This window comes from Lacerta agilis, chromosome 13 (genome assembly GCF_009819535.1).
Source record: "Lacerta agilis isolate rLacAgi1 chromosome 13, rLacAgi1.pri, whole genome shotgun sequence".
Taxonomy (NCBI): domain Eukaryota; kingdom Metazoa; phylum Chordata; class Lepidosauria; order Squamata; family Lacertidae; genus Lacerta; species Lacerta agilis.
The window spans coordinates 10,839,367-10,853,523 of record NC_046324.1 but is presented as its reverse complement, the minus strand read 5'-3'; the positions used below and the strand labels follow the sequence as shown (position 1 = coordinate 10,853,523).

Sequence of the window (14,157 nt, the reverse complement as noted above, 5' to 3'; positions counted from 1 at the left end):
GGTTGCCCACGAGGGAGCGCGATCCTCGGGTCCTCCAAGTCCTTTGAGTTTCGCGCTCGGTATAAGGGAACGCACAAGGAAGTAATGTGGAGATGCCCAGAGAGAGAAGGAGGGAGTTGCTGGAAAGCGATCCAGCTGGATCTCACATCAAGCGGCAGCGCGGAGAACCAGGCTGAAAATACTGTTCCTGCTTCTTGAGCTCTTCCACCACCCCCAGCCCCTCTTCCTTCTCTGTTCCCCAGGCTGACCCTAAAAAAGAAGAGCCAGCGCCGCCGACCGGCCAGCGTCTTGGCTCCGCCTGTGCCAGCAGCCCGACGCGTTTCGCTGCTAGGAAAAGGAGGAGGAGGTGGTGGCGGCGGTTTGCTACTGCATGTGGCGGAGCTGACCCGGCACTGGGCTGGGAGGAGGAGGAGGAGGAGGCGGACCGGACCGGACCGCCCTCCTTGTCCCTCCCTCCTTCTCCAAGTAATCTGGGCGCCCGACTTCTCGCAAGCGGCCGAGGCGAGGCGTTTGCGCTCTTGGAGACGCGGAACCCGGGCAGCTGCTTCGCCGCGCCACCATGGATTCGGATTCCGGAGAGCTGAGCGAGGGGGAGCTGGTTTCTTCAGCAGGTAAAAAAAGAGAGAGAAAGAGGCCGGCACTTTTTTTGGGAAGAAGGGGAGGCTCTTGCCTAGCCCGGGCTGCCTGCTGCCACGAGGGAGGACCAGGGAGGAAAAGGACAGGCAGCTGATTCGGCGCTGGGGTGCTGGGGTGCGCGCGTTTCCTTGCCCGCTTCCAAGCCACCGCAAACTGGGAAGATCTAGGGAGGGGGGGGGGGGTCGGGTTATTGCTAGAAAGAAGAGGAGCTTGGAAGCGGCACTCGTACCTTTACCCCCCGGCTCTTTTGCACCCTGAAATGAATCATATCCATCACCGCTGCGTTCAGTTGGACGTGGGCGGGTCTTCTGTGGAAGGTTGCGTCTCTTCAGAGTTCCTGCATGGTCTTTGGCAGCTGGGTTGGGAGGAGGAATGTACTCTGTGCATGCTCAGAGAGGCACGGTGTTGTTATTAGTGGCGTGGTGACAGAGGGTTTTGAAAGGATGGAGTGGAGGCTGTGCTAACAGGAAGATATATTCTGATAATGTGAGCAACCCGTTACCTCCAGAATGAATTTCTGCCGGATATGCAATTAGTTGTCTCTGGTGGAACACCAGCAATGGGGTTCCCATCGCTGCTGGATCAGGCCAGAGACCTCTCCAGTCTAGCATCCTGTTCTCACAGTGGCCAACCAGATGCCTGTGGGAAGCCCACAAGCAGGTCCTGAGTTCAACAAGCTGTTTCCTCACTTGTGCTTCCCAGCAGCTGGTATCCAGAGGCATTGTGCTTCTAACAATGGAGGGAGAACATAGTCTTCATGATCGTAGCAGCCACTGAAAACCTCCTCTTCCATGACGTGTCTGTTCCCCTTTTAAAACCATTCAGCTCGGTGGCCATCACTGCATGGCAATCTCATAGAATCACACAATTGTAGAGTTGGAAGGGACCCTGAGGATCCTCTAGTGTCTAGTCCAACCCCTCGCAATGCAGGAATGTGCAGCTATCCCATCCAGCTTGGCATTATCAGCACCATGCTGTAGCCAGCTGAGCTATCCAGGCTGATACTTTGTACCTAACATGGGACCGTGGATTCAAATCCTGACTCAGTTATGAAGCTTAGTGGGTGAGCCTTGATTGTCACAATGTCTGGGCCTGGCCTACTTTGCAGGGCTGTTGTGATATGGGAAATGTTGTACCTCACAACTTAGGCACAAGCAACAAAAGGAGAAGAAGCCTTAAACTGACTCAGACCATTGTTCCATCTAGCTGAGTATTGTCTTGCGCTGACCAGCATCAGGCAAGGAGACATCCAAACCATCTGCTCTATCCCTGATCAATGTCAGCATTTGTTTGAGAGCTGCCTGGAAGCTCCTCTTCCTCTGGCAAAGTTTTTACAGGGGTTGGACTAGATGACCCGTGGGTCCCATCCAACTCTTCAGTTCTATGGTTCCCAGATATGGGGAATGTTGGTGGTTACTTGGCAGTTTGAGAGAGACTCCCTACAACCACCTGCTTTCATGTAACCTGTTCTGAATTTGACCACTTAGGCAGTTGGGGAACCTACAGTCCTTCAGATCTCACTGGACTGCAGCTTCCCTCATGCCTGAGCCTCGCTGCCTGTGGCTGATGAGCTTTGGAGTCCTGCAACACCCGGAGAGCCGCAGATTAGCCATCCTTGCCCTCAAAAACCTCTCCATGCTTCCTCCATGACTTGGGTGCCTTGCAGCCTGACTGAGGTAGTCTTTCCCCACTCCCAGCTGGTCATGTGGATCATCCAGGTGCCAGTGTGGTGTAATGGTTAGAGGGCTGGACTAGGACCTGGCAGACTTGGGTTTGAATTCCCCCTCTGCCACAAAGCTCAGTCAGTGGCCTCCCTCGCAGGGTTGTTGTGGGGATTAAATGAGGAAGGCGAGGTAACTATGTACACCACCTCGAACTCCTTAGAGAAAAAGGCAGGTTAGAAATGTAATAATAAACATGTGAGCTTTAGAAAGCTGCCTTTCTAGAGAGTCAGACCATTGGTCCATCTAGCTCAGTAGTGCCTGCACTGGCTGGCAGTGGCTCTTCGGGGTTTCAGATGGAGGTCTGTCCCAGGCCTACCTGGAGATGCCAGGAATGGAACCTGAGACCTTATGCATGCAAAGCTGATGCTGCCACTCAGCTATGGCCCTCTGTGGCAGTGCTAGAAACTCAGATATATAAGCTAGGTGCCAAATGGATCCTTAAACCAGGGTTGCAGTCGCCAACATGGAATGTCTAGTTGCCATTCGGGGGGCCAGATGGCCCGAAAGCTGAATTTTTCAATACAACTTTTTTTGTTTCTGAAATTCAGTCTGATTGATTGGGCAGATAAAATATAACAGATAGAATTCTACAGGATGTGTTGTTGTTCAGTCGTTCAGTCGTGTCCGACTCTTCGTGACCCCATGGACCAGAGCACGCCAGGCACGCCTATCCTTCACTGCCTCTCGCAGTTTGGCCAAACTCATGTTAGTAGCTTCGAGAACACTGTCCAACCATCTCATCCTCTGTCGTCCCCTTCTCCTTGTGCCCTCCATCTTTCCCAACATCAGGGTCTTTTCTAGGGAGTCTTCTCTTCTCATGAGGTGGCCAAAGTACTGGAGCCTCAGCTTCAGGATCTGTCCTTCTAGTGAGCACTCAGGGCTGATTTCTTTGAGAATGGATCGGTTTGATCTTCTTGCAGTCCATGGGACTCTCAAGAGTCTCCTCCAGCACCATAATTCAAAAGCATCAATTCTTCGGCGATCAGCCTTCTTGATGGTCCAGCTCTCACTTCCGTACATTACTACTGGGAAAACCATAGCTTTAACTATATGGACCTTTGTCAGCAAGGTGATGTCTCTGCTTTTTAAGATGCTGTCTAGGTTTGTCATTGCTTTTCTCCCAAGAAGCAGGCGTCTTCTAATTTCGTGACTGCTGTCACCATCTGCAGTGATCATGGAACCCAAGAAAGTGAAATCTCTCACTGCCTCCATTTCTTCCCCTTCTATTTGCCAGGAGGTGATGGGACCAGTGGCCATGATCTTAGTTTTTTTGATGTTGAGCTTCAGACCATATTTTGCGCTCTCCTCTTTCACCCTCATTAAAAGGTTCTTTAATTCCTCCTCACTTTCTGCCATCAAGGTAGTATCATCAGCATATCTGAGGTTGTTGATATTTTTTCCGGCAATCTTAATTCCGGTTTGGGATTCATCCAGTCCAGCCTTTCGCATGATGAATTCTGCATATAAGTTAAATAAGCAGGATGTGTTGCTAGTGTGTAAAAACAGTCAAGACCCAAGGATCCTCAGGCATGCACCTCCAGATGGTGGAGACGCCAGGCGCCATCCCGGCACCTGGGCATCTTCACTTGGTTGCAAGCAGGGGCAAAAGGCTCCTGGCACCGGGTGAATTTTGAACGCTGAGGACGATGCTATAAAGGAATAAAGCAAGGTGTAAGTCAGCCGAGATGGGACGCGGGTGGAGCTGTGGGTTAAATCACTGAGCCTAGTGCTTGCTGATCAGAAGGTTGGTGGTTCGAATCCCTGCAATGGGGTGAGCTCCCGTTGCTCGGTCCCAGCTCCTGCCCACCTAGCAGTTCGAAAGCACATCAAAGTACAAGTAGATAAATAGGTACCACTCCAGTGTTTCCGTGCGCTGCTCTGGTTCGCCAGAAGTGGCTTAGTCATGCTGGCTATCCTCAGCCAATAAAGCAAGATGAGCGCTGCAACCCCAGAGTCGTCCACGGCTGGACCTAATGGTCAGGGGTCCCTTTACCTTTACTTTTAAGTCAGCCGAGAGTTTGAAACGAGCAATTCTAGGGCAGACTCTAAAGGAAGGTTGCCTACTACAAAGGTTGCTCATTGAATCATAGAATTGTAAAGCTGGAAGGGACCGGGATAGTCATCCAGCCCAACCCCCTACAATTCAGGAATCTTTTGCCCAGCGTGGGGCTTGAACCCGCAACCCTGAGGTCAAGATTCTCTTGCTGTACAAACAGAGCTATAATGTTGGGGATTTGGCTCATTGGCACTGAAAGTGTGTCTCGCAGTTCGGTGTGATGTGCAAGTGCCCTCAGATATGTTGTGAAGGTGGCCTGGCGAAGGTTTGTGTTTAACAAGAGCATAGCTAACTTGGGGCGGTTTTGTCTTCTACGAGGCTTCAACCAGCCCAAGTGTTGGTCCATGTCACTACAGTGGTACATTGGGTTACGAATGCTTCGGGTGACGAATTCCACAAACCTGGAAGTAGGTGTCCCGGGTTGCAAACTTTGCCCCGGGATATGAACGCAATTCCTCTTCTGGGGAAGGGAATGTGAGAGGCCTATTTAGGGAATGTGCACCTCGGGTTAAGAACGTTTTGGGTTAAGAACAGACTTCTGGAACAAATTGTAAGTTCGTAACCCGAGGTACCACTGTATAACAGACAGCCCATGCAGATCTTTCAATGCTGGTGTAGAACTGGGTGCCCTGCTAAGCACCCAAGCAGGTGCATTTTGCGCAAGCTGCACCTTCCAAACCAGATGCAAGGATACCCGCCACAGCATGTTGCAGTGTTGTTGTTGTTGTTGTTCAGTCGTTCAGTCGTGTCCGACTCTTCGTGACCCCATGGACCAGAGCACGCCAGACACGCCTATCCTTCACTGCCTCCCCCAGTTTGGCCAAACTCATTTTAGTAGCTTCGAGAACACTGTCCAACCATCTCATCCTCTGTCATCCCCTTCTCCTTCTGCCCTCCATCTTTCCCAACATCAGAGTCTTTTCCAGGGAGTCTTCTCTTCTCATGAGGTGGCCAAAGTACTGGAGCCTCAACTTCAGGATCTGTCCTTCTAGTGAGCACTCAGGGCCGATTTCCTTGAGAATGGATAGGTTTGATCTTCTTGCAGTCCATGGGACTCTCAAGAGTCTCCTCCAGCACCATAATTCAAAAGCATCAATTCTTCGGCGATCAGCCTTCTTGATGGTCCAGCTCTCACTTCCGTACATTACTACTGGGAAAACCATAGCTTTAACTATACGGACCTTTGTTGGCAAGGTGATGTCTTTGCTTTTTAAGATGCTGTCTAGGTTTGTCATTGCTTTTCTCCCAAGAAGCAGGCGTCTTCTAATTTCGTGACTGCTGTCACCATCTGCAGTGATCATGGAACCCAAGAAAGTGAAATCTCTCACTGCCTCCATTTCATGTTGCAGTAGTCTATGTTGCAGTAGTCTAGTTCTAAGGTTACCAATGCACTGGCCACCATTGAAAGCAGGGGTAGTCAACCTTTTTAAACCTACCGCCCACTCATGCATCTTTATTGATGGTAAAATTTCCTTACCGCCCACCAGCGCTCAATGGAAGGAGGATTCAGCTTGTGCCGTAGAGCCCCCTACCGCCCACCCAGAATCCTGAAACGCCCACTAGTGTGCGGTAGGGACCAGGTTGACAACCCCTGATTTAAAGGCTCTCCATGTGCTTGTCATTTTGTTAGATGTTGACAGCCCAGAATAAAAGACAGGGTTATAGACGTCCGTGGAATCTGGTCCGGAATCTGCAACTAGTGTGGAAGCCAGCGGCCAGGATCCTCAAAGGATCAGGTCACCAGCAACATGTCACTCCTTTTGCTGGGAGAGCCTCACTGGCTGCCAACTTTAACACAAAGTTCTTGTATTAATTCGCAAAGCCCTAAACAATTTAGGCACATTGATTCCTCATGTTCCATCTGCATCGCTGAGATCTTCTGGTGGAACACTTTTGGTGGTCCCCTATGCCCCTGAGGTTTGTTCAGTCATCCTTTACCAGGGTCTGAGCTTTGAGCATGACAGATCCTGCCCTGTGGATCTCCTTGCCAATAGACGTTAATCAGGAATAATCCCTATTTACTTTTAAAAACTGTATTGTTCAGACAGGTCTTTGGAATGTTTAAAAAAAAAACCAGTGGGTTCAATCCAGTGTAAGTCCTACTGAAAGTAGACCCATTGAAATTAATGGGCATGACTATCTCTATTCATTTCAGTGGCTCTACTCCAAGTTTGGATGCTTGTTTTATTGTTACTAATGTTTCTACCAATGTTGTTATTGTTGTGTTATTGTTATGTTGCACACCACCTTGTTATAGTTCCTACTAGTGAGGGGTGTTTAACACTGCCCAGGAATTTGTTGAATATTGTGAGTTTTAAAAAGGTAGTACAATTTGTGAGTTTTGACCCATCATGCTAAAATTTGGGCAAAGTCAGACGAAACTATCTTTTGGTCCTCCATCTTGATTCAAAATGGAACTCAACACCCAGATATCAGCTGAAACAGCCACCCCACCTCAGACGCCTCGTGGTGAGTTTGGCAAGGATATCTCAAGAGGCGGCCGGAACTATGCCAAAAATGGAAAAATTCACACCAAAGTCACATTTGGGTCCACCAACTTGATTCAAAGTGGCATCCAGCATCCAAACATTGATAAAAGCTGCGGCTCCACCTCAGGAACTCTCATCCATCTCGATTCAGTGTTGACACTTTTGGGTTATATGGGCCATTGATTTGAATCGGTGTTTCTTGTATTGCAGTTTTTCTTTTCTTTTCAGAGCCCAGAAAGAAGTGTTGAAAGTTAACAACAAAACAAAAACCAACTTCTGGTACACTTAGACTCTTTTTCTTCACCTTCACTAAGTCTCAAAAGACGTAGGATAAAAAGGATGTTTTCGCCTTCTTTGCCTCCTCCCTGAGAGTGATTCTTACTCACCATAGGTGACCAAAGAAGGGACTCTTTACACGTACAGATAAATGTTGAGAACACCCTTGTAGGGTAAAAAAAAACCATCTTGCATATGGCACCCTAAGACACTGTCAATTGCAAGGATTCAGATTTAGAAAGGCAGTTTGTTGTTTGCGAAATAAACATTTGCTCCAATAAATGGGCTCATCTAAACAACAAGAAAAAGAAACATGCCGTAAATAAATAAGAAATGAAAGCCTTATACTCTCTCTCTCTCTCTCTCTCTCTCTCTTAGGATTTTATCCTGCTAAGCCCTACTCAGAGTATCCCCATTGACATGAATGGGCCACAGTTAGTTGTGTTCATGAATTTAAGCATTGGATACAACCCTAAGGCTGCAATCCTAACCCTACTTGACTGGGAGTAAACCCCATTGAATTCAATAGTGGAAATAGTTGGGATCGCTCTAATTGTACTCTTTGGTGTTTCCCTAAGCTAGAACGGGATATAGCTCCCTTTGTTCAGTCTTGTGGTAAACACCCCCAAGGAAGAACAAATTCCACTGGCGCTAAATCCTTTACCATGGGTGGTATTCTGACTCTTCCAGCTAATTTGGAACAGATGAAAAGTGGGCATTGGCTTTTTGGTGCGACGATGGAGCTCCCTTTCACAGAGAGACTATAAACCAGCTGTTTTCCATGGATGGAAAGCAGATAAGGTTGAAAAAAAAGCCAGCGGATGGAGAAATGTGTTTTCCCTCCCAGGTCAGTTCCCTGTGTAGTGAACAAATCAAATGAGTCACTGTTAACACATTGGCAGTGGGCTGGAATTTCTCATAAAATCTCCCTGTTGGGTCTGTCATGGTACCTCTGCATGCGTAGCAGGCTTTCTGACATTTCAAAGATGAAAATAGGTACTCGTGACACTACAATTTCCATAGCAAGCATTCAAACACATAGATGTACACACACTGCTATTGTACTTTAGTGTTGGCTCTGGCCCACAATCGGGCCTTCCCTCTGCCATTACCCACTGGATGCATAACCAGAAGCAAGTGTGTTCTTCCAGTTAAAGATATATCGGGTACTTTATGTGAACTGCCCTGAGACTTTTGGGTATAGGGCAGTATAAAAATAAAATTAATGGTGATGGTGATGGTGATGATGATGATGATGATACTAGAGGGGGAAATATATTCATCCTGTCACATAGTCTTATTGTGTGAACCACACAATGAAGATTCAGAGAGCTTTGGGGCTGGAGCCTGGAGCTGTAAAGCCCCGTCGACACTATAGATTTAACGCAGTAGCACCACACTTTAAACAGATGTGGCTTATTGCAAAGGCTCCTGGGCACTGTGACTGGATAAGGGTGCTGAGGGTTGTTAGTAGACCACTTGTTCCCCTCAGAGAACTACAATTCCTAGGGTTTCCTGGGAAGGACGACTGAAGAAGGAAGGAATTGGTAGCTCATTCTGAAGGGCTGAACTCCTCACTTGCAGAGAGCTTTTCTCCCCTTCTTCCTCTCCAGATTTCGGTCCGTCCCACACTGACTCCATTTTTTCCTCCCATTTTTTTGCCACCCACCAGCATGGTGCCAATGGGAGATTGCCTCCCAATACAACTACCAGGCACAGTTTTCCTTAGGACCTCTCTGTCTGCTACAATGCCATTTAATAATTGATCACACACACACACACCCAAAAAAGATATTTGCATATCTTAAATCTTGCATGTTAAATGCTTGAGGATGTGGACAAGGTGTTCAGATCAGTCTGGGCAACCACTTGCGCTCTAGACCCTTGCTCCTCTTGGCTGATAAAAACCAGCAGGGAGAAAACAGCTGGCTGGGTCAGGGAGGTGTTCAATGCCTCTTTATGAGAGGGGGGGTGGTCCCTGCCTGTTTGACGGAGGCAGTGGTAAAACCACTCCTTAAGAAACCTTCCCTGGATTCGGAAAACCTAACTAACTACCGGCCAGTTGCTAATCTCCCTTTCTTGGGCAAGGTTCTGGAGCGAGTGGTCGCAGACCAGATCCAGGCGCCTTTGGAAGAAACTGATTTTCTGGATCCATTTCAGTTTTGGCACAGAAAAAGCTTTGCTCGCCCTGTGTGATGACCTCTGTCAAGAGAGAGAGAAGGGAAACATGTCCCTGTTCATTCTCCTCGACCTCTCAGAGGCTTTTGATACCATTGACCATGGTATCCTTCTGAAGCGACTGTCCGAACTAGGGGTGGGTGGCACCGCTTTGCAGTGGTTCCAGTCCTGCTTGGATGGTCATTCCCAGAGGGTGTTGCGTGGGGAATGCTTTTCAGCCCTGTCAAACCTTCAATGTGGGGTTCCACAGGGCTCGATCCTATCCCCCACGTTGTTTAACATCTACATGAAACCAATGGGTGGGGTTATCCGGAGGTTCGGAGTACATTGTCAGCAGTATGCTGATGACTCCCAGCTCTATTTCTTTACATCGGCAGGTAGGCAGTGGAAGTGCTCAACCAGTGTCTTGCCTCAGTAATGGACTGGATGAGAGCCAACAGATTGAAACTCAAACCAGATAAGACTGAGGCAGTTAGTGGGTGGTTCCCTAGACCAGATGGGTGGGAGGTCGCTTCCTTTTGATGGGGTTACAGTTCCTCTGAAGGAGCCGGTTCGTAGCTTGGGGATACTCCTGCTGTTGCTCAAGGCTCAGTGACCCAGAGTGCCTTCCATCAGCTTCGGCTGGTGACCCAGCTATGCCCCTATCTGGACAGGGAGGGATAGCCTAACTATTGTTGTCTATGTTCTGGTAACCTCAAGGCTAGATTATTGCAATGCGTTATATGTAAGGCTGCCTCTGAAGGCGGTTTGGAAACTTCAGCTGGTGCAGAATTCAGCGGCCAGGTTGCTCACCAGAGCAAGACGTTTTGAACATATGACACCGATCCCGGTCCGACTGCACTGGCTACCAATTAGTTTCAGGGGCCAATTCAAAGTGCTGGTTTTGACCTATAAAACCTTAAATGGCTCAGGACCGCCATACCTCAAGGACCGCCTCTTTCCATATGAACCTACCCGGACTCTGAGATCATCTTCTGAGGCCCTTCATCATGTGCCTCCTCCATAAGAGGTCCGGAGGATGGCAAGACGAGAATGGGGCCTTCTCTGCAGTGGCTCCCCATCTGTGGAATGCTCTCCCCAGGGAAGTTCACCAGACGCCTTCATTATACACCTTTACGCGCCAGGCAAAATTCCTTTTTAACTAGGCCTTTGGTTGATTTGATTGACATCCTATGCCCTTTTAAAATGTGTTTTTTTGGGAGGGGGTTATTGGGTTGTTGTTTTCATTTTGATTATATATTTTGTGGTTTTAAATCTTGCTTTCCCCCCTGTGAACTGCCCTGAGACCTCCAGGGATAGGGCGGTATATAAATTCAAATAATAATAATAATAATAATAATAATAATAATAAATTTAACGTCATGTCCGGTTTGACCCTTAAGTGTTTATTTAGTCTGGAGCAACACATGTTGTTGAATCGTTTTACTCTTCCTTCATCAAAATAAAATAAAGTAATGGTTTTGCTAACGGCTTGTTATTCGTTTGGCACCACACAGCAGGTTTCTCTGAGAGCAGGTTTTTTACTCTGCTCTCTGCTCACCCACGTCTTTACTATACTCAGTACAATATGCGGCTTTCTGGGAATGTTGGATTGTTATGCTGTCAGTCACTGCTTGCAGGCGAAAACAGAACAAAAAGGGATAGAAAGATCCCTGGGAGCAGTGGTGAACGGCGCCTCTCAGGTGCCCGGGGAGGCAAACGAGAGGCACCCCCGGGGGCGGGGCGCGTGCATGCGTTCTGATGCGTGCGTCATGACGTCACGACGCACGCATCAGAACGAACGGTGCATGCGCCAGGCGGGGCTCGCTCGGCCGGCGCACAGCGGAGGGGAGGGCCAGCGGGCCAGCGAGGGGTGTCAGTGTGACACCTCCTCGCTGCTGGCCCGCCCCTCCTCTCCACTGCTCTATCCGCCCAGCAGCTGGAAGGGAGAGTGTGTGCCGGCCGAGCGAGCCGAGCCCCGCCACCCGGCACCCCGCTGCTGCTCCTGGCGATCTTGATCACGCTCGGCAGCTCGCAAGGTCACCGGGAGCAGCAGCGGGGTGCCGGGTGGCGGGGCTCGGCTTGGGGAGTGGCGGGGGGGCCCGCCAAGTGTCACCCCCTCCCCTGGAACTCGGGGCGCCCCGCCCCCCCACCGCGACGCCACTGCCTGGGAGCTGGATTCTGAAGTAATAGCCAGAACCCCCATGGCAGAGTCACTAGGAGGAAGGGGTTCAGGAACACACCAAAGCTTCAGGTTTGGAGAGATAAAGTGAATTCAAGCGTTATGTCATCAGATCTGTGCACAAATAAAACTTCTTGTGCTTTGGAAAGTGGCGAGGAAAATGCACCAAAAATTGTTGGTATGAATGAAACGTTAATGGGAAGTTCTGTAAACACCCTTCAAACAAGTCGGGGTGAATGGTTCTTGTCCAGGGCCGGATTTAGGTTTGGTGAGGTCCTAAGCTACTGAAGGTAATGGGGCCCTTTATATGTCCAGCTGTCCTATGTCAACAACAAATTGCCGCTGTTTTTTGTGTTGAATATATGCTATATGCTAATTTATGGACCTAAAGCCATTTGCACATAACAAATAGGAGCCTGCACAACACAAAACACTGTTGCTGTATGTAGGTTTTATTTTGTTTGTTTTTTATCTTATATTTTGGAAATGTACATCCAGTGTTGTTTTTTCCTTTAAATTTTTTTGGGGGGCCCCAGGAGAGTGGGGCCCTAAGCTATAGCTTGTTTAGCTGGTACGTAAATCCGGCACTGTGCTTGTCGTCCAACTGCCCTGTAAGCAGGTCAGAAAGGAATGCTCAAGAAAACCGGATATAATCTAACTTCCATGGAAACTTTGTGCAAGCAAATCCAGAGGAACACTCAATATGTAGGAGCCCATAGGCTGAGAGACTGAGAGCAGCATTTCCTGTGTCAGATGCTGGAGGCTTTTAGCAGGCAAGGTCAGAGGTGGATTACCCTAAGAGCCTCCCGAGTGACTTGAGGACACAAGACCCGCACGTGCAGGCTTGTCATGGGCATAACTCCTTTGGTGCATCTTAAGTCTCCTTTGGTGTCAGGCTGAAGTATTCGGCTGTGCCAGATTTCGTAAGGTTTTGGGTGTGGCAAAACTGCCCCCTCTCCCGGAAAATTGTATGCACTGTGTGGAGAAAGTGGGTAAGGGAGGTCCTTCTCTCTGTTGGCATATTTAAGCTGAGCAACTGCACAACAAAAGGCTGAGGAGACTGTAAAGTAAAACTAGGAGCGGTTTTAATAAAAGTAAAAATAACAGAAAGAACATTAGCTATAATAACTTACAGAAGCATGACCCATACAGTGACCCACCACCTAGGGTACTGAGAGAGGTACGAAGACCTCCTTATATACCGTACCCGATTGCTGACACGCCCAAATCAAGACAAACTCAACATCACCTGCTGCACTGTCCCACAGCTGGAAAACTAGGTCAGTTAATTTCCTTCTTGCTTTTAAAGAGATATTTCTGTGGAACAGTAATGAACCTTAAACTGTACATTCAACACTCTCCCACAGTCATACGCTGGTTTTCGAAAAGCTTAGTTCTCAAACATTTTGGCCCCCGCACGCCTCAAACCCAGAAGTGACTGTTCCGATTTGCAAACTATTTTTGGAAGCCGAACGTCCGACGCGGCTTCTGCGGCTTCCGATTGAGTGCAGGAAGCTCCTGCAGCCAATCAGAAGCCACGCCTTGGTTTCTGAATGTTTTCGGAAGTCGAACGGACTTCCGGAACAGATTCCGCTCGAGAACCAAGGTATGACTATACTCAGTGGCGGAGGAAGGCTCCGCGCTACCCGGGGCGGCGAAAGGAAACGCCCCGGGGCGGGGTGTCGTGACATCACATTGTGCGAGCCGACGGGGTGCTCGCTCAGCCGTGCGCTGCTGCTCCCGGGGCGACGGAGCGAGCGGCGGCGCGTGGGGGTGACAAGCGGCGGCCCCTCCTGCCACTCTCCATGCGCCGCCGCTCACTCTGTCGCCCCGGGAGCAGCAGCGCTGTACAGACAGGGTGCTGGGCGGCGGGGCTCCCCTTGGGGAGTGGCAGGAGGGGCCGCCGCTTGTCACCCGCCCTCCCCTGGCACACGGGGCGTACTGCCCCCCCCCGCCCGCCCCAGCAACGCCCCTGACTATACAGTCCTAATAGGAGAACTAGGGGCATGACAACAAAGCTGGATATTGGAAGATTCGGGACAGATAAAAGAAAGGACTTCTTCGCACATTGCATGGAATTCACTCCCACAAGAAGTAGTGATGGCTCCCAACTCAGATGGCTTTAAAAAAGTTTTAGGCAAATTTGTGGAGGTTAATGCTATCAACGCCTACTAGCTGCGCTGTCAGAATGCCTCTGAATACCAGTTGTTGAGAATTCCCATTGCTTCACATCATGTTTGTGAGCTTCCAGGAGTCACCAGGTTGGCTAGGATGCTGGACTAGATGGGCTGGATCCAGCGGGGCTTCTCTGACCCAATAGTGCCCAGAGTGGGCAAATTTTCTGGTTTTGGGGCGGCCTCTAAAAGGACTTTTCTTCTTTTCCTTTAACGGAAAGCCTTGCCACCGCTTCATGAGGGCTAAGCCGCATTGCGTTCCTGGCACAGGATCCCCCTGGGAACAGGGCAGTATCATGACCCAGCATTGTTTTCAAGGGCATCCTTGAGGAAAATGTGACTGTCCATATTTTGGCTCTTTAGCAACTTCCTAGGCACATGCTCTCTCTCTCTCTCTCTCTCTCTCTCTCTCTTTCTCTCTCTCTCTCTCTCATATTTCTTTTCAACAACAACAAATCGCCCT

General features: G+C 49.3%; 1 protein-coding gene across 1 annotated transcript in view; it reads left to right on the top strand.

The window, feature by feature from the left end:
* The first annotated feature begins 329 nt into the window (after positions 1-329).
* The window catches only part of TNFAIP8L3 (TNF alpha induced protein 8 like 3), a 54,814-nt gene continuing 40,986 nt past the window's right edge, over positions 330-14,157 (top strand). Inside the window, exon 1 of the mRNA XM_033167582.1 lies at positions 330-611. Coding sequence (XP_033023473.1) covers positions 560-611 — 52 coding nt within the window. The 5' untranslated portion in view covers positions 330-559. The remainder of the gene's footprint in view (positions 612-14,157) is intronic.